Source organism: Chrysemys picta, chromosome 7 (genome assembly GCF_011386835.1).
Source record: "Chrysemys picta bellii isolate R12L10 chromosome 7, ASM1138683v2, whole genome shotgun sequence".
In the NCBI taxonomy this organism is placed as follows: domain Eukaryota; kingdom Metazoa; phylum Chordata; order Testudines; family Emydidae; genus Chrysemys; species Chrysemys picta.
In genome coordinates this window covers 35022214-35049851 of record NC_088797.1, presented here as the reverse complement: position 1 = coordinate 35049851, position 27638 = coordinate 35022214, and the positions used below count along the sequence as shown (strand labels likewise).

Genomic DNA, 27638 nt, shown 5'->3' with positions numbered 1-27638 from the left:
TTGTTTGTTTTGACTACACACTAATCCCTGCTCTTCAAAGGAAATAGTAGTAGTAACTTCTGAATCAGCAACAATGCTATGCAAATAGTGACAGCAAACAGGCTGTTTTATGACAGATGGCTTGCGTGGCACCAACTTGGTATGTTTCAGAGACACACTGGTGAAACAGCAGCTAACTGTGTGGAAGTGAATTGATAGTGGGTCCTGTACTGAGTCTGTGAGTAAAGCCCAAGTAAAAAGGCTTTGGCCATCTGAAAAAAAGGGAGTTAGTGAGGGAGAATTAATTATAACTCTTAACCGGAAAGAGGGCCACAGCAAAAACTCAACTGTATCCAGTTACCGGTGGGTATGGGTAGTGGGTGCAGCCTATGAGCGCCTCCCGTCCCCCTTAGATTTGTGGCTGAGTGGTTCCTTGATGTGATTAGGCCCTTTCCCCATGTCACTGATAAGTCCCCCTCTGCAGAGGTCTATGTGCCGTTCCCATGTGCAGGGTCTCTTGCTGTCTTTGTCCCACTGCTACAGAGCCGCAGCTTGTAAATTGCTTTTGGTCCATTTGCAGGTTTGACCCATTAGCAGGTACATTTTGCAATGTGAACTAATGAAACAAATAGGTGTTGCCAGGTCATGTGTTGTCTCACTGATATTTTGCCTATATATATATATATATATATATATATCCTAGCCAGAATGAAAAATTAATATGGACTGTCTTGGTAAAGTAAGAGCTTTCACACCAAGTGTGTGTGTAACGCTGACAGACGCCGGTCGTCAGCAGGCAGGATCAAACCTCGGACCTCTGGAGGTTAGTGCAAAGCCTCTACCACATGAGCTAAAAGCCAACTGCCTATTAGCTAAGGCTGTAGCGCAAACTCATTAATCTCTCTCTCTAAGTGGTCTCGGTGCCACTAGATGGGACAGAACACCACACCCAGGAGGTGTGTGGGTTACATGTACACAAGAGAAGCATATTACTGTTTTCTTGTAAATTTGCTTTAATAAAAAGGTTTTTTTAAAATCTATAATAATAATACTTAGCGTTTATATAGCGCTTATATCCGTAGATCTCAAAGCATGTCACAATCTTTAATGGATTTATCCTCACAACCCCCCTGCAACTGAAGGAAGTATTATTATCCTTGTTTTATAGGCGGGGAACTGAGGCACAGAGAGGCAAAGGGTATGTCTACACTGCATTTTAAACCCCAGAGACTCAGGCTCATATTACAGTGCTAAAAACAGGCATGGAAGCCTTCAGAGCCCAAGCCACAACGTCCACACGGCTGGTTATAGCACCATAGACCAAGTCTGTAGACCTGGGCTCTGCGACTCACTGCTGTGAGTTTTAAAACACAGCATAGACTTGCCCAAGGTCACACAGGAATTGTGGCAGTGCAGGGAATTGAACCAAGATCTCTCAAGTCCTAGGCTATGGCACTGGACCATCTTTCTCATCTACTAATAATGCAGCCTAAATCCTGAACCTAGAACAAAAATGTGGCAGAAGTAAAATGCCTGTATGTACATTAGTCAATTTTTTTCAGTAAATGACATTTTTTTATTCTAACTGTGAAATCTAGAAAGCCTCCTACACAATAAAAAGTGACGGGGAAGCACTGAGAGGGTTCGATTTAGATACACATCCAAAAATCAGTTCCTTATGTGACATTTTTCCAGAACAAGACTGTGAAACTGGTAAGATTTCTGATCCTTCCTGTTTGTAGTTGGACTGGAAATGCTGATAGAACATAGCTTTGCATCTTGGCCAAACCCTGAAGTGCAGAATAGCCCAGTAAAAATAACATGGGGGGGGGGGAGGGGAGTTGATTCAACTTTTTTAAAACCTCAGAGAAATTTCAATTCTGGTTCCTTTCTAGATCTAACTGAAGGTTCATGTGGGGTCTTATTTTATTCCAATTGGTTCATTCATTCCTACCTGTAGTACAGTGACTAAGCAAAAATGCAAAGGTCTAAATTTTCAAAAGCGGCAAAAGTAATAATTTGGTGTCTCGGTTTTGGGGTGCCCAATCTGAGCCACCATAGAGGGTCTTCATTTTCAGAGGGCAGAAGCTCTGCACTTGCAGGAAATCAGTTAATATGGCTTCAGATGGGCACCTTGAAGCACCCAAAATCGCTTAGGCCCAGCTCCTTAAAGGTATTTAAGCACTCACTGAAGTCTGGGATTGGGCCTTTGTCATTTTTGAAAACGGAGGCCAAAATACTTAATAGTGGCCCAGTCCTGAGATGTACTCAGAGCCCTAACTTCCTCATTTGACGGCGCTCAATCATTCAGGAGGCATCTTGCAGAAATGAGAGTTGGGACTTTGCAGCTTCTAGCATTTGAAACTCAGGGTATATCCATCCTGAAAACCCTGCTCCTGTTGTTAATCCATCTGCCTGAGCAGTGGTAGCTTGGTTGCAGGGCCAGCTCCAGCTTTTTTGCCGCCCCAATTGGCAAAGAAAAAAAAAAAGGAAAAAAAGAAAAACCCGATTGAGCTGCCGCTGAAGTGCCCCTGAAGAGGAAGAGACGGAGTGAAGGACCAGCTGCCGAATTGCCACCGAAGACTAAAGCGGGCCGCTTGAGCTGCAGCCGAAGACCCGGACGTGCCACCCCAATAAAGGACGGAGTGCTGCCCCTTTCTATTGGACGCCCAGGCACCTGCTTCCTTCGCTGGTGCCTGGAGCCGGCCCTGCTTGGTTGACAGAATACTTCTGTCAACCTAGCACTATCTACACGGGGGCTAGGTCGGCATAGCTACGTCTCGTAGGAGTTGTGCATTTTTCACAGCCCTGAGAGACGTCATTAAGCTACTGTCAGTTTTCAGTGTGCACCAGGCCTCCGAATGAACAGCTTCCAACACTCAGTTGCAATGACTCGTGGCTACAGTGAATGTGGGGGGAAACATTGTAGCGTTCAGTATAGAATAGTCACTTCTATTGACTAGGAGACCGTAAAATAGGATTCCCTGGAGAAGATGAAGATCGCTCATTTAGACTAATCTAAGTAAGCAAATAAGTCTTGAAGTAATGCTCAGATCCTATGCCAAGCCTGCTGGCAGCACATAAATGAAGCTAACCCGTAATGTTTGTAAAAATAAATCCAATCTATCTCTGTAGAGCCAAGAGAACCCTCCTGTACATTCTGCACATGCCTGCAGCCCAGGGAGGCCCCCTTTGGGCTCATTCTTATGTGAATTTCTGAAAGGAAACCCAGCCAAGGTGTTCTAACCATGCCCTGGCTTGGGGCGATGCGTTCTCTTTCGCACATTGTGCCAAGGTACAGGCATGTGCTCATTTACTCCTATTCTAATTAAGTCACAATTAAAGCCTGCTGTACCATGCTGAGACCCTAGTACTTCAGCTGGCTGCTGTGTCATAGTCCAATTTATGTATGCTGGTGAAAAGCACAGACAAATTCTGTGCATCTCTTATAATGTTAGTTAGAACAAGAGCTGTTCCTTGCATACTTAGTGGCCCAAGGGGCCATGGCGAAGGATACTGCATCAAAAAAATAAAGGGATTCACCCCTAGAAACCACAAGGAGCAAGTGTGGGACTTAACTTTTGACCAGGCTTGGCCACAAGAGTTAGGAACACCAGTAAGAGGTTGGTTTTAGACAATGCTGCCATGTGACACAGAATAGTAAAGGGAAGTGCACACACCCAACTTCAGATGTAGCCATTTTTGCCTTATGCAGTAGTAGTTTCTCCATCTGGTTCTTCTCAGAGAGAAATATTGGCTTCTGTGGTATAGTCTACTGCCAGGAGGTGCGTGGTAAGTAAGGCTAGTACTTGTTGCTGTTCCATGGCACATGAAGATGGGCCAGATCCAGTGTGTCGTAGGCAGGGGTGAAAGTGGGCCGGTACGGCATACTGGTAAGAAGCCAGTACCGGCCTGTATGCAGCCCACATTAAAGCACTGGCTGCAGCGCTTTAACGTCATTGCCCCTTTTGCCTCCCCCAGGCTGCTGACGGGGCGGGGGGGCAAAAGGGGCAGGTAGCCGGGAGTCCCGGGCCCTTTTAAATCGCCACTGGAGCCCCGTGGACCAGGCAGCATGGATGGGCTGGCTGGGGGAGGTTGACCCCCCCCCAGCCCCACCCGTTTCATTTGAGGCCCTGCCCCTTCCGGGGGTGGAGCCAGCCCCTGTACCTGTAAGAATTTAATATTACTTTCACCCCTGGTCGTAGTTGACATACTTCACTCTTGACTTCATTACAGTTGTGGCATGTACTTTGTACTCCAAGTTGGGAGAAGTCAGGAGGGAGGGGGCTGTTATCTGGCAATGCTTTAGCAACCTTTGTTCGTCACAAGTTTAGGTTGTGTGCCCTTGGAGTGAGGATCTGTATTACCATGAGACTAGCATGAACCTCCTGTGGAAATTTCTTGCAAGGCAGTAGGGCCTCGAGCTAGTGCTTAAATTTGCTCAACGTGTGCTTAAATTTAAGCCCCTGAGTAGTCCCATTGAAGTCCATGGTCTTAGCTGCTTATAGTTTAACATGGCCTGAAGTATGTGGCTGAATCACAGCCTAGTTGAACGGTCACAGTGATAATGGGTGGTCTATATCATTGGTATCTAGTGTTTTGTCTAGCATTTTTCCCTAGGAACTCTTCTCTGTGAATGGGCTTTACACTTGCCAATAAGCCTTTTGTTATTCCTGCCTGGACTTAAGATGCGCACATGTTCCAAGTTATAGAATACTTTTAGTCAAACGGATTAACACATTTGTCATTTCTCCCAATCTATCATCATTTTGGTTTTACATTTCCTCGCACTATGCAATAAATTTCTTGCTGAATCAGCCACATGTTGATTTATTTTATCAACTCCTTTGATGGCTTCCATGGAGTTTTTGTTGGTTGTAGAGGTTCCATTTCTCTAGGACCTTCTGCATACACATGGCCCTTGATTTTTTTCCTCACTCATTCCTTTATTGTAAGCTGTGTCAAGCCCATGGAGTGGTTTTTGAATTAAAAACAGGGATGAGTGAATCAGTCCATATAAAGAACCAATTGAATCTTTTCCCCCAGTTGAAAATTAATTGTTTTCATTGTTTCTAAATGGTCACATTCCTTTGGACATCTTGGTTTCTGCCAGGCCCCAATATGGAGAAAAAAAAAAAAAAAAGCTGTCTTTCCCTATTTCCTGCCAAGCTGGTGTCAATAAGTATCAGTAATCTCATGTGAAACTAGAGATTTGGAGCGGAACTGGACAGCCCTAAAATTCAGGTGTTTTCAGCTCTAGTTCCTTCTCTCTGAGAAACCCTGGTTGTATTTGAGAGCTCCAGCTCAGTTCAGCTTCAAATGAGCATCCAGGGCTAGATCCACAAAGGGAACTTCAGCTCAGTTGTTGCAATGCCTACTGCTAGGCATGCTTCCCCCTTGTGGAAGCCACAGGCAGGTCTCAAGGTGCCCTATATAAGGCACAGGGAGAGTCACAACCCCAGCACGCTGAGTGGAGCGATGCCTAATCCCACTAACAGGAAATGCTGAGGAGAGAGCTGTAGCTTAAACCTCACCTTTAAAGGCAGTTAGGTGCCTAACTTTGGGCTGGATGGCAATACCTCCCTCTGCTGGGAATTCGCACCCACGAACCTTCTCCTGCATGTAGGCACCCAAGCAAGGTCCATCTTTTTTCATTAATAATGAAGGAGCAGGTGCTGTTGGTGACACCCCTCCCTCTTCCCAGTAATTAGAGCATTCCAGTCTGCCTGATGAGCGAAGGGATTTGCCCCCAGGTCTCCAAGCATCCATGAGAGCACTCTAGCCTTAGGTGGGGCTCTCTCTCAATCTCTCCGGTTGACTTCAATACTCATTGGGCTAACAACAGAGAGAGCATGACTCTATAGGCCAGTGGTTACGACAGTCTCCTAAACGCTAGGAGACTCAGGCCTGGTCTACACTTGGGGGGAGAAGGGGGAGGTCGATCTAAGTTACACAACTTCAGCTACGTGAATAACGTACCTGAAGTCAACATACTTAGATCTGCAGTCTTCACTGCGGTAAGTCACCTGCTGATGCTCCGTCAACTCCGCCTGAGGATCTCACTCTGGTGGAGTACCGGAGTCGACGGGAGAACGCTCGGCGGTTGATTTATCACGTCTCCACTGGATGCAATAAATTGACCCCTGCTGGATCAATCGCTCTGGAAGTAAGTGTAGACATGCCCTTAGAGTCACGTGCCTACTCCAACAGTTAAGTCGTGGCTTCTACTGGAGAGACTGAGTGAGAGCTCTGCCCCAAACTACATAGTAGCTCAGTGATTTGGGCACTCACCAGGCTGATAGGAGACCTGGATTCAAGTCCCTGTAATGAACCTGGCTGTGTGTGGCTGTGGGTCTCTTACATTGACATTGAGTGCACTAATTCCAGAGTTGTTATAAGGACACTGGCACCACTGGTGCTGGAACACTGTTCCTAGTTTGGGATATGTCTCCCCCCACCCTTTTTGTGTTCACCTGCCTATTTTGGAAAAGGTTAAACAATAATAATATCATGTCAGGGTTTTGTTCACTAAATGAAATGGGTCACTCTAAGAGTCAAATGGTCCTTCTAATGAAGAAGTAGGGTGCCATCTAGTGGCTAGTTACATTCCTTGGTTTAACACAACACTAAACATGCAGGCTTACAGCAGCTCTTGCTTTAAAAGCATCTGTCCCATGAACAAAGTCAGCTTTCTGAACTTGAACTATGGCATTAGATGTGTGTGAAATGGTAAATTTACACACACATTTCATAGCTTTGGACTGTTCCCACAGCCATTTCCACTAGGCATAGCTTGCACAATTTCATTTACACTTTGGAAGAGAGACTAAACAAAAGTTATAAAACTTTAAATGGTGGGGGGACCGAGGGCCCAAAGGCCATGTTGTCCAATGATTTAATTCTTTGATGCAAATATTCTGCTTTATTACTAGCCTCAAACACTGAACATAGAGGAAGTATCTGGCCAAAGCAATTGAGACACAGCTCATCAAAATTCACTGGGCATGAAAGGAGGGTTCAGCTCTAATAGAGTAGGGAGGTGTGGGGGACTAGTACCAGCTCTCAGAGGGACGTGCTCTAAAATCATACACCACCACTGAGGCTCAGTTTCCCTAGCTGTTAATTGGGACTAATTGTGCTGCCCAGAAGGGCTGTTGTAACCTACACACCTCCTGGGTGGGGTGGTCTGTCCCATCTACTAGCAGCGAGACCACTTGGCGAGCGAGAGAGATTAATGAGTTTGCTCTAAGGCCCATATGGCTTTTAGCTCATGCAGTAAACTCATGCATTTAGCTTCAGAGGTCCCAGGTTCGATCCCGCCCGCTGATGACCAAGGTCTGTCGCTGTTACACTGTGAGTGAAGTGCTTGAAGACTTTGGTGCAACACTTACTTAAGCGAGACAGCTCTTCCAATGTATAAGTTAAAAGTACTGTTAAACAATATACTACCCTGACATCAAAACACATGGGACCAACTTTCTCTCTGATGTAGTGCCACTGAAGTCAATGGGATGAATTTGTGTGTAGTTTACACCTATGAATAGGAAGGTGACGAAGGCACTATAGCAAAACAAACTCACTAATACATCCCCCATTCCCCCAATAAAAAGCTATTTTTATGGCGTTCAGTGGAATTGAGGTTTCTGACTCTGAAGAAGCAGAGGCTATCTGTATCTTTTAAAATGTTACATTAATTTCAAGGGCTGCCACCAAATTATCCTACCACATATTGAAGCAAATGGGCAATGTATGTCAACACATGCTGATTTAGAGGCTGATTCATCGAAGTACATAAACGCAGCTTGAGTGGTGCTGGTGACTTTAGTGGAACTCTTCACACGCTTCGTGTCAAACGTGCTTTAGTACCTTGATGAATCAAGGACAAAAATCCAGGTCATGGTGCAGAACTATTTCTGTATCTTTTTGCAGCACATTATGTAACATGCGTGATGCCACCCTTCTCTTCTGCACTGCCTTCTCTTCTGTTTTCAGCCACTGGTGTTCTGTATTTTTTAACCCAGTGCTAGCTGCACCTGGCGCTGATGAAGAGGGAGGGGCCCTTGCTCCTTTATTAGTTTTTCAGGCACATAGTCTTAGAAAATGCGCTTGGCCCATATGTGAAAATCCTGTATAAATTGTGCATCATTTTCTTTACTGTTTTAATTGTAAAGTAGGTTAGTTGTTTAATCTTTTGAGAGGTGCCACATTTTGGATTTGTCAGGGTGCAGGGTTTTTTGTTTTGCCTGCATGCTGTTAAAAAAAATGAACTGTATTAATTGAGAAGATGCACCAAACTCAATCCCATCACTGACACCTCCAGCAGATGGGGCCTGTAACACTGCGAAAACAATGAATTCATTTATGGCAATGTGAATCTTTCTGTTCCATTGTATCTGTAACATTTAGGAATTATGTTGTGGCTGTGATTACATCTAAGATATTGCCAGAGGGAGCCACTAACGGAAGTGAATGAGGCTTTCTGGGAGCAAAAAGGCAATGCAGAATGGGAATTTTCTTAATCCAAGATTCCCACTCTCCTCCCTACCACTGTAAACCATCCTCCATCCCCTGGTCTGTACACCTGATGCAACCAGCTCTTCTCCCACTCTTGCTTCCTAACCCAATCCACAAGACCTGGACATAGCAGCTTGTGCAAGTTAGGGAAGGCAAAAGAGGGAGGTGGGAAGTGCTGGCAGCTGTAGGTGGAGATTACGCAGCTAGGGAAAGGATATGATACTGAGCTCAGTGACAGATTCCAATTACTACTTCAGGAAAGACTGGCTAGAAAACGGCATGAGTTGAATCTAGGAGATGGGTTGTTAGACCTGGTATAAACTTATTGGAAAAATAAGGCTTTCCCGCTTTGCTGTGTCACTGCTTTCAGCCTTGCCTCATCCTCTGTTGAGTTATTTCTCTGCTGGAAACAAATCTCGTGCATTGTGTGCTGGAGGTTAAAGCACCCAAGCTGTCTTCCTTTTAATGTTTCTATTTATTATGTTTTAACCTTAGCCTCTGGTTGTTAATACCAGCGTTGGACTGAAAATACGTTTGATATTTTTAGTATTCAAGCAAGGATGGGTTCAGGAAAAATATAAGCCCCCGATTTCCAAACTGTCAGCACTTCCTAGACTTGGCTGGGTACTGAGAGAAAGCCTAGTGCCAGGAGATTTTTCAACCCAATTTTGCAGATGTAGATCCCAATCCTGCAATAAGAACTCGCAGGTGAGCCTCCGTGCCTGTATGTAACCTCACTGACTTCAACATAGCTTCATCTAGACATGGGAGAGGAGAGATATCTATGTGGAGCAGTCTGCATGATTGAGGCTTTCTGTAGGTAGCAGAATTCCCAACCTTATGAAATTCTTCATCACTACAGTACTCTAAACCGTCCTCAGACTATCTCCGCCCCAGTCATGGCTGCCTTCTCTAACCCATGAGGAGCCACCATAGCTTAACAGAATGAAACAAAGAATCATGTTCTGCTCTGTAGTATCTGTCCCATTCTATCATGTTGATTTCAGTAAGGTGGCATGTGTATAACATCGCATCATTGGGCCCCTAATGATTAATATGTAATAAATTAACCAAACGCGATTCTATACAAAACCTGAAATATTTTACTTTTTTTTTAAACTTTGATCTAAGTTTACTTAGATTTCATGGACTTGATACAAGAGCATTTGATATGAATCAGTAAATAAAACACTGTAATAGATAGCCACAATAAACTTTGTTAGAAATGTACATGTTGCGAAAATAATAATAAAAAAACAGCATGATGTCTGGGTTATAGTATATAAATGCTCAACAAGAACAGTATACTAGGGAAGCTTAAAAACCCTGCTCTGCATAAATCTGGGGCCCTATTCAACTAACTTTCTCAGACTCCTACCATTCAGAATCTATGTCCCACTGTAATAGTACAAAGGTTAGTTAATAAGGCCTCAGTTGTTTCCTGTAGCTGTTTTTTTTTTCCCATGGACATCACATCCAGGTAATGTGTATATAAACAAAGCTCATAAGAAATGTACAAATATAAAAAGCTACAAACATTAATAAATTACATCATCACAAAACACAGAAACACTTCACAAGGTGCTAGTAAAATAACTGTATCCCCTCATAATACAAGAATTAAAACAAAGAGCTGGTATTAAAGTTGAAGATTATTCTTCAAAATGTGTCTTAAATAGATTATTTTCTACTATTTGATTCTGTATAAGACATTTTATAAGGCTGCACAAAGTTTTACTTGTTTTCCAGGCAACGCCCAAATCCACCCCCACCCCCCCAAAGAAAGTGAAACAAAAACAAAACAAAAAATACCACCACCCAACCCTTTTTAAACCAAACTAAAATACAACTGATAATACTCAGCAATGACTTGTATAAATGTTAATGAAGTAGTCTATAGAAAGAAATGTCTAAAGATACTTTACTTTTATAAAAAAGAAGTTATTTAAAAAGCTATTTACAAGCTACATTCTATGAAAAATATGCCTTAGTAAACACATCTAAAAATTAAAATACGGGATTGCCTGAGAAACAAATTTAACCCCTCAAGTGTTTATATGCAGACAAGCAGTTTAATGTAAAATAATGCACTCTACACCAAACACTAAAAGAGTTAAAAGACAAAAAAGTATCCAGTCAAATTGTCAATAAGCTAAACTTTCCCACTATCTGACACCTGGATGCATGCAGCCCTCATTCCCAAAGTAAGTGTATCTGATAAGAAGTGCTTTGATATAAACGTCAAAAACTGCACATGAAGAAGCAGAGCTTGACCTCATGTACTGCAGTTAAAGTGACTGCAAGGTCTGTAACACATCTTTGTGTGCTTTGATTTCGACACTGACACGAGCTATTGTACCATCATGTGTGTCAGTTAGCAAAAAAAACCTGGCCCTCAGGCATAGAGCTAAAACTCCCAACCAGTTATGAACCCAGCAGTAAACCAGCTCCCACTGTGCATAACTAATGCTGCCTCGTGCACCCAGTATTGTCCAACCCGCAGCTATCTGAGAGGGATGGAGTAGTGCTCAAGTGCAGTAATGACTCCTCCAACACATCTAGATTATGATCAGGGTGAGATAATGAAGTTTCACATTATGCAGACTACCTTCTGCATTCACTATAGCATGGGAAAAGTCTCCAGCAATCAAACTTAAGGTCCCCCACCTTTGAATATTATTTGTCAGACAAATGCAGAATTTTTAAATTTAATTTCCTGCTCCTTGACCAGATACCTCTTTAAAGATAATACTTGTTTTTTCTTAAGTGAAATGTAACTGAAATGGATGTTCATTCTGTTAAAACAACTGGTTTCCACTTATGAACAAGTTAAAGGGATACTTTCCTAAAACTGGAATGATCCTCAATTTCTTGGATTATCATTAACTTTTTGCGAACTAGTCACTCTCAGCAATTTGAGAAAGGACATCTATATTAAAAAATATTTATAGCAGTATTCTGTACACTTTAACTGCTGAAAGTTAAAAACAATTATTAAAGTGGTGGCAAAAAGTTAACTGGTATTGTCCCTAAGATGATGCACAATACTACTGAAGTCCTTCAAGAGTTGAAGAGTTAGTGTCAGCTCAGGAATTACTGAGCTTTGATCAAGTCCCAGTTTTCAAAATATTAAAGGAGAAGTTTCCCATTCCGATGGATTTTCAAAATCTTCCCAAGCCTCTGTTTTGCAGTAGCCATGCCCTTTTTTGTACGTTTTCCTGAAAATTGAAAAAAAAAAATGAACATGTTAAGTAACAGCAGTCACAGCTATGTAGAAACAGCAAAGCAGGCTCACTGGGTACAAAAACAGAAGAACTAACTTCAGCGGTGGTGTCAGCAGGTGCAATCACACGGATGTCTGATTTTCACCTGAAGTAATTACATTTTGGATATGTATACCACACATTCTCAAAGTTAACATGCTGTGTGTGTGTGTGTGTGTGTGTGTGTGTATGTAACACATAGATCAGAATGCTCTGAAGAAAACCAAGCATTGCCATATATTGCAATCTGTGCTGTGTATCGCAACCTATACTATATTGTCTTACTCCTGGTGATTGTCTTACTATGGATTTTAATCAAGTTTCATTCAGGATTTTTTTTACTATCTCGGTTTCATTCTTAAAGTACCATTCCCTGTTTAACTGTGTTCGTGAACCAAAGTACCCAAGAGACACGTTTGAAAGCATGCACATATTTATTCTATAGGGGGCTCTCTTCAATTGTTCAAGTATCTAAAACTCAGTGCCAGATTGTAAGATTAGTGCAAACTCACTTGCCAGGTTTAAATGAATTTAAGATGGTTTCCAAGCGCTGTGCTAAACCCTTGTGTGGTGGAATGGAGGCAGTCACAAGAAAGAAGTTTAAAAAAAAAATGCATCTAGATTAGACTGTTTAACTGTGCACTTTAAAGAAAAAAACAGTGTGCAGTTTCAAAGACTGAGGTTCATTTTAATTGTATTTATTCTTTAAAAATATATTCTGTTTTACCAAGGTTTTGATTAAATTCTATAATAGCTGGCAGCTTTGGTATAACTTGTTCCCTTTTCATCTGTGGCCATATCGTGACATTCATCATATTCACTTTGACACATCTAGGAAATATAGCAACTTCGTCCATGATTTTACATAGGACCCACCACACTGTCGTACTTGTTTTCTGCTTTTTGCTTGCACTTCTGTGTAACTTACTTCCCTATGGACTATGACACAAAGTGACACAAAAACGGATTTTTTAATCCATGTACAATCAGACAAAAATGCACTAATGCAGATACTGTGTCCATGTCATCCAGTTTTGCCCTGGTAGCTTGATTCTGAACTAGCAAAATGGCAGGCAGGCTTAGGCTGAGCCTAGCTTCTGATCTTACTTCACTGGCAAGACTCTTACTGAAGTGAATGAGATTCAGCTGTGCAAAGACTGCAGTATCAGGCTCAACTATCTCCATGTATTTCCATACATTACTAAAAATAAATGATAATATGGATATAGTCGTGCCTTTCTTCTGGACAGTTTCAGAACCTGGAATATATCATTTCCCACATTGCCAAATGGGAAAAGTGAGGAACAAATAAATTATGACTTGTTCAAATCCACAATGAGCCAGAAGCAGAGTTGAGGACAGATCAAGTCACGTCCCCTGACTCCCAGTCCAGCATGTGATCCACCAGACCCTACTGCTGCCTTTCAGAAATGTACATAAGCATAATATTTGCTCACCCCCTTTGTTCTATTTCAGCAGTGAAACTACTGCAACTTGGTCCCCTTTGTGTTCACCCAGCTGGGAGAGAGAGCAGTTGGTGGGTACAAATGTATCCTTGACACATTGCTCTCCTACGTAATCATCCTATACTGTTTCACAACGGCTCTGACAGAGTGTGAACAAATCTGCATTCTGAACACTTAAAATGCTATAGACGTAAACAACACCGAGAAGTCAGGTTATGGAAATCATGTGTTAGAAGTTACAGTTAAAACCTATTCATGTATAAAGTTGCAGGTGCTGTTTTTTATGCCGCCAGCATATTTTTTCTCTAGACACGTGTCTTCTGCTGCCTCAAGAAACCACAGTGAAAGTGTAACTAAGATCTTAGCTGCATGTCTAGCCAAGAACTGTATACTTTCTGGTCAGAAAAGTACATTAGTAAACAGACATAAATTCTCAGTTATCACTTATCTTTACTTTTCATAGTATGTGTGTCATCTGGATCGGTTCCTTGATGCGCGCATGCGCACGCACACACACACAGAGATATGTGAACCATGCTCCATATATAACATACATACACACTCAAATAAGGGAGCATAGCTGTGTCCGTTTGCATATAGTTATACACATTTCTCCATGAAAGGGCTGTTCCAGCCCATTAAAATAAATGGGAATCTTTCCATTGATTTTAGTGGCTTTGGATGAGGCCTCAACGTAGGCAGTGACCCTGAGTGTTCTGTTTTTACTGAGTTTAACTGAAGGTGAAAAGTGTCTTTGTGGTTTAATAGGGGGAAGAAAGAAAGGGGAAGGGGAAATCATGCTGCTGTTTTAAAAATATTTTAAAAAATATTTTCTCTCTCCAGCACTGGACTGGATTGAGCTCTCTCGGACATCCCCAGCAGAGCAGTGATGGTCCAAAGCTGGATGATCTGGCTTAACACTGCTGCCTCCTTAAATTCCCATTAAATTCAGCCTTCTAGGCCTTGTTTTACCAACCACCACGCGGCTTACAAAGGCATCCTAAAGCCCCCTTCTATTAAACAGGCACCCAGGGATGTCAGAAAGAGCTGTTCATTCACTTTCCTTTCCCAGAAAGGTAAAGCATTTGCTTATTTGGCAGACTGATTCATCACTCAGTCAGGGAGTAACCATCACAAGTCCTTGTCTGATCCCCGGGCTCTGCATCCTAGCACAAAGCTTGGACAGGCTTGGAGACCTTGCCTGCTGTATTCTGAGCTATTTCTGATTTCACTATATAACCCAGTTCATTTCAACAGATTACCTTGTGGCGGAACATGAACACATTAAGAGGTAAATTGAATGAAATGTTTAATTTTGCTGCTGTTTGTGCCAATGGTCACAAGCATTAAAAAAATTCCCGTGTGTCTTTCTGACTTTTAATTGGCTTTGCTTTCTGGATCCAGAGTTTGCAATAAATAATATCTTGTTAAGAAAATGTTACTGACAGCACATTTAGTGATACAGATGTTTTCAAATTAAGCACACAGCATACAGGACTATGTGAAATCTCATACCATCTCCACTGTATTCATACAGTTATAAAACCATGGGAAATATAGTCACTTAAATTATCATAAATTGCATCATTGCTCAATGCTCAGCTTCCACTGTAAATAATTATAGAATTTGACCTCTCTCTCTCTCTCTCTCTCACACACACACACACACACACACACACACACACACACTCACTCACGTCCCTCCACCTTTTTCTTGACTTATGTACTTATAACTTCCATGTGGGCTCAGAGATGAATAGCAGAAGATAGGAGGAGAAACATTTGACTCAGACAAGATTCAAGCTATTCCTCGGTGTAAAAATAAAGTTCCAATTACACAGAGTAAATAAAAATATTGAAAAACAATTTGATTTGCATGGGGTTTTTGATGTTGTTTCCTTAAGCACAATAATTCCTAAAAGTAGTTTAAATATTTGCACTGTTGAAATTCAAGAAGCATTCCAATGTAGGAAAGGCAACTTTGTGACTTAAAATATTCTGTGCACATACATGTACAGAATAGGTGCATTGGAATTTTATCTGTACTAAAATTTACGGTTGAAATCCTGACCCCACTGAATCAATGGCAGAAGAAATACATAGAAGAAAGTGGAAAACCACAGAGTTTCTGAACAAGCGAAGAGGAAAACGTGACAGGGTCTGTTGTGAATAGTTTTTTAGATACTGGAGGAGCTGGACTGTGATACAGAGATGAGTTCCTTTAAAACAGGGAACACAACCTATAGTGTTCGCTTTGGCAAGTATTAGGGATTGTTTTCCCCTAAGACACCCACACACAGTGGAACACATAGGCCAACAATGCTAACCCAACTCAGTGCTCATAGCCAGATCCCCAACTGGTATAACTAAGCCTAGCTCCACTGAAAGAGTACACGTACACAATGGAGAAGGGATGCAGGTCTACACGGTAGGGAACAAGCTTGCCCTGTCAGGGAGATGGACTAAATGACTGAATGGATCTTTGCCATTTCCTCTGTGAACATTTACAGTACCTTTGGCAGCTCCATTATTCTGTGATGATGATGAGGGTCTCCTCTGGGTGAGGAAAACTCCAGGTGCCATAGGTTGAGAGCCTCTGTTTACTTGGGCGACCCCAAACGTGCTTGCTCCGGCAGTGTATTCATGATCTGCTAGGCTGCTGGCATGGGACTCCAATTTGGGTTCAGGAGAGCTGCCTTCCTGAGAGAGTTTATTTGTGTTGTTGGGGGACAACTTCTTTTTGGTATTCTTCTTCTTCTTGCCTTTTTGTTCCTCCTTTCAATAAAGCACAGAATCCCCATTCAGCTACTGTGACAACTAGTGGCATTTGTTAACATTGTTACACTGTGTATCGTGTCAAGAATGGGGATATTGTCAGAACTGGATAAAGACACAGAGCGAACAGGGTTGCTAGAAACTCAAAGTGAGAACTGATCACAACAGCATTGTTTCCTGGTCTGTTAGTTGCATCCACCTGCTGTATCTTGTCATAAATTGTGAGCTCTTAGGGGCAGGGACTGTCATTGTATTGTGTTTGTACAGCACCTAGCACAATGGGACCTTGATACATGTCTCAGGCCCCTAGGTGCTGAAGTAATTAATACAAATAATATTGATACAAGATAAATATAATGGGCCTGATTCTCAATTACACTAAGGAACCTTTATGTCACTCTGGCAGTATAACAAGGCCTTAGAGTGGGCAAAATTGGCCCCCTGAGGACACTACTAGTGCAGGTGGTCTGGCAACCAGCCAGTAGAGAGCTGATGTAAAGATATAAACTGGTTCTTCCTTAGCTCCCTGTGTGGGCTGCCTGTCAGGGGAGTGGTCTGGGTGCACTACTCTATGGCTACTCTCTGTTTCCCAAGGCACACGGAGGGCTATGGAAGACAGAAGATAAATTGGTGTAGACCTGTGGCTGCTCTAACATACACTGAGGGCTGGGCAGGTCCCTATGGAGCCTCAGTATATGGGAGCACAAAGATGGCTTAAAGCCACCTTTCCCTTGTCCATTCCTGATCCAAGTATAGGAACAGAGTCATTGAGAATTAGGCTCAAAATTTTTCATCTCATGGGGAAAAATTAACGTCTGTGCAGAAGTTCGCTGGGAGTAATGTCAATGTAGAGCACAACCCTATGTACATAGGCCTGTAATAGCTCTCTCTATTGTGGTGAATTTCACTCACAATGGAGGAACAATTTAAACTCCATAAGGACGATAGCAGGCTGATATTGGAAAAGCTTTGGTAACCTGTTCAAAATGGGATTACTAAACTGGAAAATGTAGCTGAGTTCTATGATATGTGTTGATACCACCTTCTAGTGTCTTTTGGTACTTTAAAAAGGATTTAAAAATTATTGTGTTGAGGCAATGTAGTTTTGAACCGTGGGTACTGCATTTGGCCCTACTTCCTATGAGGATTTTCCGTAAGCATCCGTAAGTTCAGCATGTTTGTATACAAACATCCATTTTCATAACTGAATGTAAGTTTATGGAATAAGAAAAAACTTTATTGCAACTTTCAGAATGTAACATAAAAAAATTAAATTCAAAAAGATGATGAAAATCTGGCATAATTCTCAATTTTGAATTACTTAGAGTAACATTTTAAAAAACACTTAAGAGACTTAGGTGTCTGAATCCCATTTTTGAAAGGGACTTAGGTGCCTAACCTGCTTAGGCACTTTTGAAAATCCCATAAGGTGCCTTTGAGCATCTTTAAGGGCCTAAATACCATTAAAAATCTGGCACCAAATACCTAAGGTAATTTTGAAAATAGGACTTAGACTCCTAAATCACATAAGCACATATGTAAATTTACTCTTTAATCTTATTAACGTAAAAGCTTACACTGAAGCTTCCCCCCAAATTCTTCTTTGTTTACCTGATCTGCCCAACTGATAATTTTGTCAGTGTGCTTAAAGCACCTAATCGAACTAGAAACCTCTAATCTGCAGTGTCGTCGGAAATCTGAAAGTGTGATTTAGGACCTGATCCTGTTTCTATTGAGGCCACTGGGATTTTTGTCACTGAATTCAATGAGTACAGAATTGGACATGTACAGTAATTAAACATGAGCTGTTACGACAACATAGTTAACATTCAACAAGCAACAGAAAAAGACGGGGAAGTGCTATGGCTCCATTCGAAAATAAACATAATTTTCTAAGGGAAAGCTACCTAGTATGCAAACTCACCTGCTGGGATAATTTGGCCGCTGCTGCCGCCAGTCCAGTTTCAATGGAGGCAACTCTTGTACCCTCTCGGACAGGTCTGTCTTGTCGGGGTACTGAGGGACCAACTCTTGCTAAATGTAAGAACAAAATGAAAATACAGTATAACAGATACTCTGTGTAGGGGGAACACTGCATTCCTATAGAATGAGGGGCATGGGGGTGACAAGGGCAAGACAGAGCTTATTTTTAAATAGACATTCTACTTCAGTGGGGCTAACAACTATAATTGCCAAGTGTTAGTAAGGCCATTGAGTGGCAGATGTGGAAACAGAGCTCAGGACTGCACTTAAACTATGTAGCTTTTGGAAGGAAACCCATTTCTCCTCCCGATTTTCCAAAATTGTCCACATTTAATGAAAAATCAACCATTCATGGAATGTGAATGTATTCCAAATGAACAGGCAAAATGCTTCATAGGGATTTTCCACAAACTCTTCCCAGCCCACCTGGCCAAGGGAGAATTCTTCCAGGGCAGGTGCTGTACAAGGCTCCCATAAGCAACCCTAACCCTGTCCATCCTAGCCCCACTAGTGTAGCAGGTAGCACATTCTGGGTGGCTCAACAGACAGCCCGGGTCAGGCTGCTGTAAATTAGAACAGCCCTGGAGCACTCCAATATACACCAGGAGCTGCACTGGCCCCCAATTGGCCCACAATCTGGGCACCGTAAAAGGTGGCACTTCCTGTAAGGCACAGCACAGAAACTGTTCCTAGCAGTTATACTGAGCAGTTTTACTGAGCTTTTGATGGAAACTGGGGGAATAGTTTATATTCTCTATTTTCTTTTTTAATGCTTTATATATATAAGGTGTGGGCTGCCTCAGAACTGCAAGATTTCTCCACTACATCATCATAATACTAGCAATACATCATCGACTTCACCGGCACGATGTAAAAGATACCTACAACCTACAGGAGATTACTTTTATTTTTAAAAGGTAGCTGAAGAGAAACGTCTAGAATGTGTTAGATTCAACTTAGTGTTCACTACAGTGGAACTATTTTAAAAAAAAAGTTAGTCTCTCAACTGAGAAATCTAGACGAGCACAATCTTTATGGTAAAAATAATAAAATCCCGTTGTTCTTTTCTAGGTTTTCAATTTGAAATATCCGCCCTGAGTCTGAACATCCAAGACATAATGGACTTGCCTGTCGGGCTGTAGGGGGCATCATCAGAACTTTTTCTTTTCTTTGATCGTGATTTGAATACTGGATTATCTTCATCGGATTCCAAAGATGGGTAAACTAAACCAGGAACAAAAAAATAGCTTTTATTGCAGCAGTATTAAACAGGAGTTTGAGGTAAGTACGAATCACCCATCAGTGTAGAACTGGATGAGCACAGTGGTGAATCAGGCCTAGAGTATCTATGTAATAGACTGTGGCCAAGGGTAGCACACAGAATGAAATGTCTGAAAGGCACTGATGCCCTGGGGATAGGGCATTAGACTAGGAATCAGAGGAGGTGTGCTCTGTTCCCCGCAATGCCACTGACTTGCTGTGTGGCCATGGGCAAGTCACTTCACCTCACTGTGCCTCTGTTTTTTCTCCTACCCCTTGCCTGTCTTCTGTTTAGATTGCAATCTCTTAGGGGCACAGATTGGCTCTTACTCTGCGTTGACACACTACCTATCACCATGGAGCCCCTAATCTCAGTTGGAGGCCTCTAGGTGTTATTGTAATGAAAATAATAATACAGTTTTTGATTCACAGCACGTGATGTTATTCTTGGCTTGGAAAAGCCAGTCCTCCCCTCACATACAGCTGGGCCTATTTGGAGTACCTGTCATTATCAGGTGCATGGGGGGATGTTACTCCCCAATCGGATAGGTCAGCACATAGGTCATCTCAATGGACATTTGGTGACCCTCACATGGTTTGGAACAGAATTTCCTACATGTCTAAGAAACACAGACAGAGTGTAGTACCCTTAGGAGAAGAAGGTGTTTAACAAGCTAAATGAGAGTCAACAGTGTAACCCTGTTGCAAAAAAAGCAAACATCATTCTGGGATCTATTAGCAGGAGTATTGTAAGCCAGACACAAGAAATAATTCTTCTGCTCTACTCCGCGCTGATTAGGCCTCAACTGTGTCCAGTTCTGGGCGCCACATTTCAGGAAAGATGTGGACAAATTGGAGAAAGTACAGAGAAAAGCAACAAAAATGATTAAAGGTCTAGAAAACATGACCTATGAGAGAAGATTGAAAAAATTGGGTTTGTTTAGTCTGGAGAAGAGAAGACTCAGGGCTTGTCTATACTTACCGCGCTGGTTCGGCAGCAGGCAATCGAACTTCTGGGTTCGATTTATCGCGTCTAGTCTGGACGCGATAAATCGAACTCAGAAGTGCTCCCCGTCGACTCCGGTAATCCTGCTCGCCGCGAGGAGTACGCGGAGTCGACGGGGGAGCCTGCCTGCCGGGTCTGGACGGCGGGAAGTTCGAACTAAGGTACGTCGACTTCAGCTACGTTATTCACGTAGCTGAAGTTGCGTACCTTAGTTCGATTTGGGGGTTTAGTGTAGACCAAGCCTCAGAGGGGACATGATAAGTTTTCAAGTACATAAAAGGTTGTTACAAGGAGGAGGGAGAAAAATTGTTCTTCTTAACCTCTGAGGATAGGATAAGAAGCAATAGGCTTAAATTGCAGCAAGGGCGGTTTAGGTTAGACATTAGGAAAAGCTTCCTAACTGTCAGAGTGGTTAAGCACTGGAATAAATTGCCTAGAGAGGTTGTGGAATCTCCATCACTGGGGATTTTTAAGAGCAGGTTGGACAAACACCTGTCAGGAATGGTCTAGATAACACTTAGTCCTGCTTGAGTGCAGGAGACTGACTAGATGACCTCTCGAGGTCCCTTCCAGTTCTATGATTCTAATATCAGGATAAAAGTGAGGCCATTGGATACCCCCGACGAGAGGTGGCTGCTTGCCAGTTTGCTGAATAGCCCTATTTTGATCACACTGGTTGGGTGAGAAGTATGTGATTAATGCCACTTCTTAGACCTTTCTCGGAGTAAACAGAGCGGTTGACTCTACATTACATGGGCCCAGTGCTAATGTTCATCTGCGGGAAAAACTCCTTCTGTTTTTAATGGACCTTGTGTGGGGCATGTGGAATTTGGTCCAGTTAAGCCACAGGCAGAGGCTCTTGGCCAAAACACAGGGCTATTCTCACATTATTAGTCATTAAAATTATTACTCCATAAAATCCCCCACTGTACTCAATAAAATGCTGTTCTGTTAAACAATGCTGGGATGGCATTGACACAGCTCACTCCCTCAAGACCTCTTCCCCTCTCTCTGCTCATTGTAAACCATGCACGTCTTACTGAGTGACTAAAAATAAAGGGTCAAATTGTCCCCACTTGAGAAAAAACAAATGTAGGAAACAGAAGTCACATTGAGTTCTCACTCACAAGGTTGTCCGTCCATTAATGAGAAGGGAGTTCATCGCCCCTGTACTCGTTAGTGTCCCAGGTTCAGGGTAGATCTCAGAACCCTGGCTATCAGTACTGGTTCTCATTGGTTCCTGCTCTCATCCAGCCCCAATACAAACAGATCTAGTCCCAGCTCCTTCCACCTTCTGGATCCATAGCGCCCCAACCTGGAGCTCTAGCATGGAAAGGCTTGGGAGTCAGGGGAGGGAATGCTGTAGGGGAAAGTTTGCCTTCTTTATGTTTGGGGGCTTTTCCTCCCCAGTTTGATCCTCAGAGTTTTACTTTCAATCCCAGCTTAGTATCTCGAATGATCCTGGCTAATGAATCAAAGTAATTGTTCCCTCCACTTCTCAGAGGACAGAGCCTTCTTTTAAATAATGAATGGGATTTGTTTGTTTTCAAAAGATTAAATCTGACTGATTCTTTGGCAGGGAGGGGAAAAAACAAGGCTGGATTAAAGCACAAGCTCACTGCAGGCCAGTGCCGAGGACCCCTGCTCCTGGACTGATGTGATCACATCAGAATCTCAACTTCATTTTAAAAAAGGTAAGTTCTAAGCCCCCATAGTGGTGAAAACAGTTTGAAAATATGACCCAGGTGTAACCGATGCAGTGATGCTTGCCTGAGCCTGCAGGCAGCCTGAAACAATAGCTCTGAGAGGGTTGAACAGGGTATTAACTCTTACGAGCCACTCTGGAGAGTCTCACCAACACAATGCAGCAACTGATTGCATATACCGGAGAGGAGGAGTGCTGCAGGCCTGGCCCACCTACCCATTCATGCAGCTACTGGGGTAAGTCCTGGGGTGCCCCTCTCCTGCCAACCCTGCCTTTCTGGGGGAGAGCGGGAAGCCCTGCTGCTCCCAAGAAGGGGAAATTGCCATTCCTAGGGTACAGAAGGTGATCCCATGCTACCGCCCTTGTCAGTCTGAGAGGGGCCGGGGAACCTCTGCCGCTCTGTGTGTGTGTGGAGATGGGGGCGGGGGTGGGCTCAGACAGGGCCACAGGAGTCGGGGGCATGGTGACCTGTGTTGTGGTATGCCTAAGGTCCCAGATTGTCTTCATTCCCCTCCCCCCACCCCACAAAAAAAAATCAGATTTGTTTTGTTTTGTTTTTCCCCAGTCATTCATTAAATCACGCTTGAAAAGTCAGGTGTATTATTGTTAAATATATGAAGAAATCCTGGCTCATGTTTGCCTGAACCAGCTGTGTCAGCAAATATTAGGGTTCTGTGAGACATTCAGAAACACTCAACATCTTTGCCTTTCACATTTTGTTTCACTTTCACTAAATTTCATTGGGTTTTGCTCACAAATAGCTGCAGTTGTGAAACCTTCAGAGGCAGCGGGATCTAGTGGGCAGAGAATGGAACTGGGAACCTGGGACTGCTGGCTTGCTTTGCCACTCACTCAGTGTGTGGCCTGGCGCAAGTTACTTAACCCTTCTGTGTTTCCATTTCCCCTTCAGTAAAAGGTAGATAATTATTGACCAACCCACATGAGGAGAAGGGCAAGAGAACGTATTAGGTGCTATCGAAGTGCTAAATGTCATCAGCGATACCTTGTATAACAACATCAAACCCTTCCAGTCGCTCTACAAATACCTTAGTGGTAGTGAGATAAACGGACTGAGGGTGAGAGGGCAGGTGGTGTTTATGAAAACCTTGAAAATGTTTTTTTCTGCAGCCACATGCCACCTGAACTGTTCTCTCCATGAACATTTACAGTTCTTTTGGGTGAATGGTAACAATATCATTTGAGTTTTATTCAATCCTCTGTATATACACACTCAGACTCCTCGATAGAGGGGTTTTTTTTAAATGTGCATTTACTTTTTCATTTCAATGTTTGCCTGTTAAAGCAATGTATGGTTATAATGTTACTGCTTAATTTAGCCCCTGAACTGAAAATCTGCTGACCAGATGCAATACAAATGGAGTCTTTATAAACTCAGACTGCTTACAACAAAGAAAACCCATTAAATAGTAGCATAAATATATAATTAGCAAAAATGTTGGGGTTTAAAATATCACCCTGTCCATTTTCCCATTGTCACATGTAGATCATGTGTATAAATTACACTTTCACAGAATTTGTCATGTAATTTATCCTGACTGATTCGCCTACAAGGTGCTGTAACTGCAAACCAGAAACATGCACTTAACTTCTTTTAAACATGTACAATATTTTCAAAATGTCTTGTTTTCATTAAGCATTTCAATTTGAACTTTAATATATGTGTATCTAATAGAGAAAGCAGATTTCAATGATGTTTTTTAAGGGTCACAGTCAGCAGCAGCATTTTAAAGTAACATTTTTATTATGCTGCTAAAGAGCTGCATACCCTTCTTGAGCCTCCATGACTATGTGGTTTTATCTCTCTCTGAGTGTTAATATTTTTAACTGCTCTCTCTCACACACACACACACGCTGCTTTTTCATATTATTAAAAAACTCACTTTCAGAATATAGTAAACTTAATGCAGTGGTCTCAAAAATCCCTCTTTTCTTTTCAGTGCAGAGTTTAGCATTCTTGGCATTAAAACTTAAGATCATGCCCTCATCGTATCTAATTGAGGGGTTCTTTACTGACAGCTTCTCTGATAGTCATTTCATTCTACCTCACTGACACATAAGTATCACAGTTTCATGGTATACTGCATAAAGTTCTATTTTTAAATTAAATATATATGATTTAGGATATGGCTAATCTTGGTTTCAACGCCACTGCTGTGCTTGTTAAAATATTTTCCCTATACTACATAGAAGTGTAATATGTTTGGGTTCAATCTGAATAAAATATCAGTTTAATCTGTTTATCAAATCTCAAGAGTCTAATGTGTTTATTCTAATCTATTTATTCCTATCTAATTTAATCTAATCTATCTCTTCACCCTTGTCTAGCCAATCTAATCTCTTTCTTTAATCTTGCCTACTTTATACAGACTAATCTAGCAATATAGGCCCCCCAGTATACAAACACTGAGTAACTGTATGTACCAGATTAGTCCCCTTGATTTCAATGGGACTAACTAGAAGTGTATAATTAAGCACATGCATAAATACTTTCAGAATTGGGGCCATAGCCATAGAGATTAATTTGTTTTCTCTCACCATAATCAGAATCTTTAAAACAGGCATCTAAGTGGTCCTGGTCATCGTAGTCTTCAATGTCAATGCTGTTTTTTGTGCTCTTCTTCAGTAAGTGCTTGCCTGCATTTTTGTTGTTACTGCTCCCGGGTTTTTTTGAGTTTTGGGCTGAGATAGAGTTATTTTTAGCTTGGTTGGTACTCCATGAAGTCTGCAGGCAGGAGTCAGAAGACTGGAGATTTGCCATTGATAACATTCCTTGGATTGCTTCCTGTGTGCTGGGAGATGCAGGTGGCTGACTGAGGAAAAACATTAACAAAATAAAGAGCTTTAAGCTAATTACCAAATCAACAATGTGAAATAAACAGTATTCACTGCAAATACAACTCAATTTGATTTCTGGATTAATGGCCTCACCACTGTGTAGGTGTTTAGTATGGGAAATCAAGTTATACCAAGTATAGACCCATCAAGCATAGAAGGTTAGAAGGGCAAACAGAGGTTTGAGATAAAAATCAGGAAATCTTCCAAAATTTAGTTACATGAATGCTTTTTCACATGTCATATTTTGGGCGAGTGAGGAGAATAACCAAGTGACTCTCCCCACAACAAAAAGCTGGTAACCCAAGGACAATATAATCATCAAAGTCATGTCTCCAGTACCCATTTTAGAAGAGAATGATAATGAGTTACATATTAACTGTGGCTTGGATGAGCCAAGCTCCAAGATGGGTCGGCCAAGACCCAACAGTAAATGAGGGGCAACATCTAGTAGTCAAAAGAAATAAACAGGAGACTTTCTACAAAATCTTTCTTGGCTAGATCCTCAGCTGGTGAAAATCAGAGTAGGTCTACTAAAGTCAAAGGCCTTATGCCAGTTTTACTATCCGAGGATATGGCACTTTGTTCTTATTCTGAACTGACTCACTGATGACTTCCACTGTGATCAAATGGCCATCGCTATGATCACTTGAACACTGTGTCCACTCATGGAGGACAGGTCCATCAATGACTATTAGCCAGGATGGGCAGGGATGGTGTCCCTAGCCTCTGTTTGCCAGAAGCTGGGGATGGCTGATAGGGTGTAGATCACTTGATGATTACCTGTTCTGTTCATTCCCTCTGGGGCACCTGGCATTGGTCACTGTCGGAAGACAGGATACTGGACTAGATGGATACTTTGGTCTGACCCAGTATGATTGTTCTTATGTTCATAGTGTTTGCTTAGAGTTTTTCAGATTTGCCAAATTAATCACAAGTAAACTAATGGGATGTATTTTATTTCCTCTTCTATAAGTGGAGCAGAGTAGCGGGGGCAAAAAAATTAGGGTAAAATATTCAAAAGCGGCTTCAGTGACTTGAGAGCCCAAGTCCTATTTTCAAAAGTGACTTATGAGTCTATGCTTCATGGCAAATCAATAGGATTCAGTGAGCTCCTAAGTCACTGATGTGCTTTTGAAAATTTCACCCTTAATCTCAAACAAGATAACAAAAAGGGTTTGCCCATCACTGCTGGGCAACCTTCTTTCATTTTCATTCACTACCACTCCACCAAAGAAAGGAAATCCCAGCATCTGAATCTATCCAATGAAAGAACTGAGTTATAGTATCATTCCAAGCATCTCCTACACAACTGCCACACACAAGGCTGGACCACTGTTAGATCCTGAAGGTCACAAGTGAAGTATGACAGGGTTTAGGGGACCCTGCAGCTGCAGCTCTATGAACACAGTGAAAATTCTGTTCTGCATTGTAAGGCTTGGATCATATGTTTAGAGCTGATATTTTGCACTAGAACATAACATATTGTGTTATGTGTTTGTTTAGACATTCTGGTTCTTTTTTAGGAGTAAAATTTGTTATTACTGGTGTTTGAAATTGCTTTTTTTTTTAATTAGATAAAATATTGGCCCAATCTAAAAGCCTCACACTCCTGGCGATGAGTTCCTAGGCCTTGAGCCAGCAAGATAGTTAAGCATATTAACATGATTTCCATCACTGCAGAACTTGTACATTTCAGGTATTTGGGGTGTTTGGTTTGATAAAAATCTATTCTCAGATAACTGCACTGGCTTGGGTTTTATAACAACAACGTAATATTTGTAAATAGCCCTTCTCCCTGACCACCATCCTTCAGGGTGCTCAGGGTACTGTTCAAATTACACTTTGCAATGATACAGTTAGATACGGATCACGACAAAATACATCACCTTAAAATTACACAGGTAACACCCAATGTAAGGGCTTTTTATAGATTTCTACTATAAACAAGGAAATTAAATACATTTATTAAAAGATCAATGCTAACTCTTTTTACTGCAGTTCACAAACAGTACTGACAAATCCAGCACAGGCTGGGATGGCCTAGGTGACCTTTTCCAGCTCCAATTTCTGTTATTCTCAATAGGCAAGAACAGGGATTCAGAATTGCTGCTTTCTGTAGACTACAATGGACTTCTTACTCCCCCCGATCCCAATATATGCTCCTGGAACAGAAGTCAGGATCTACTGAAAAGGAAGAGGAAGGAAGGCCTTCCTTACGCTCGAGTACCGGCTGAAAGGACTGCTATATCAGGAGGTCAGAGCTGCTTGGAAGAGAGCTGAGGTGAGAATAAGGTGGGATCTAAGTACTTCCAGACAGAGGGTAAAATGACATGTTTCAGTTAGAGGGGAAAGTGATGGAATATTAACTTTGAGTGCTCACAGGACTAAGAAGCAAATGTCCTTGTCCTCTGACTCTGTTGGCCTAAAAACCCTTTCACTACATCTTTGCAAGTAAATTGCAGTCACACAAGAGTCTATTCTCCATCCATACTGAATCCTTCATTAGCATCAAAGGAAGTTAGTTATACCCCTATATTTAGAGAGGACTAGATCCTCTCCTTCCCCAGAGAGGAACAGAAACTGCTTAAAGATGTAAAGACAATCCCAACTCCATAAATTGGAGGAATTTTATAGCAAGGTCAAAAAGAGCCCAACTTTTAGTGCTACTGTATGAGATACCCTCTCACATCTCTTTACTCTCTTCCTTGTGGTCCAAGCAGAAGAACAGGACTTCAGGAAACAGAATAAGCTTCTAGACCTTGTGTCTTACCCCAACAGAGACAAAGAATAGGATAAGTTGAGAGGAGGAAGAAAGATTCAGGAAAGTGGGA

At 42.0% G+C, this 27638-nt stretch overlaps 1 protein-coding gene and 1 long non-coding RNA gene across 6 annotated transcripts in view; one reads left to right on the top strand and one right to left on the bottom strand.

Moving 5' to 3' along the window:
• Window positions 1-9573: 9573 nt before the first annotated feature.
• The window catches only part of PHF2 (PHD finger protein 2), a 159621-nt gene continuing 141556 nt past the window's right edge, over window positions 9574-27638 (bottom strand). For 3 of the 5 annotated variants that reach the window (XM_065551174.1, XM_065551172.1, XM_065551173.1), the window contains 5 exons: window positions 24508-24782; window positions 19105-19204; window positions 17922-18027; window positions 15736-15997; window positions 9574-11711 (listed from right to left, as the gene is read on the bottom strand). In XM_065551174.1, coding sequence (XP_065407246.1) covers window positions 11623-11711; window positions 15736-15997; window positions 17922-18027; window positions 19105-19204; window positions 24508-24782 — 832 coding nt within the window. In that variant the 3' untranslated portion in view covers window positions 9574-11622. Of the gene's footprint in view, window positions 11712-15735; window positions 15998-17921; window positions 18032-19104; window positions 19205-24507; window positions 24783-27638 lie in introns of all 5 variants that reach the window. The other 2 variants (XM_005307158.5, XM_042849601.2) reach the window with 1 other exon arrangement.
• On the top strand, window positions 19128-27010 carry LOC101937387 (uncharacterized). The gene is made up of 3 exons (XR_508424.3): window positions 19128-19261; window positions 21826-21940; window positions 26891-27010. It is a non-coding gene; the product is annotated as an uncharacterized LOC101937387 (long non-coding RNA).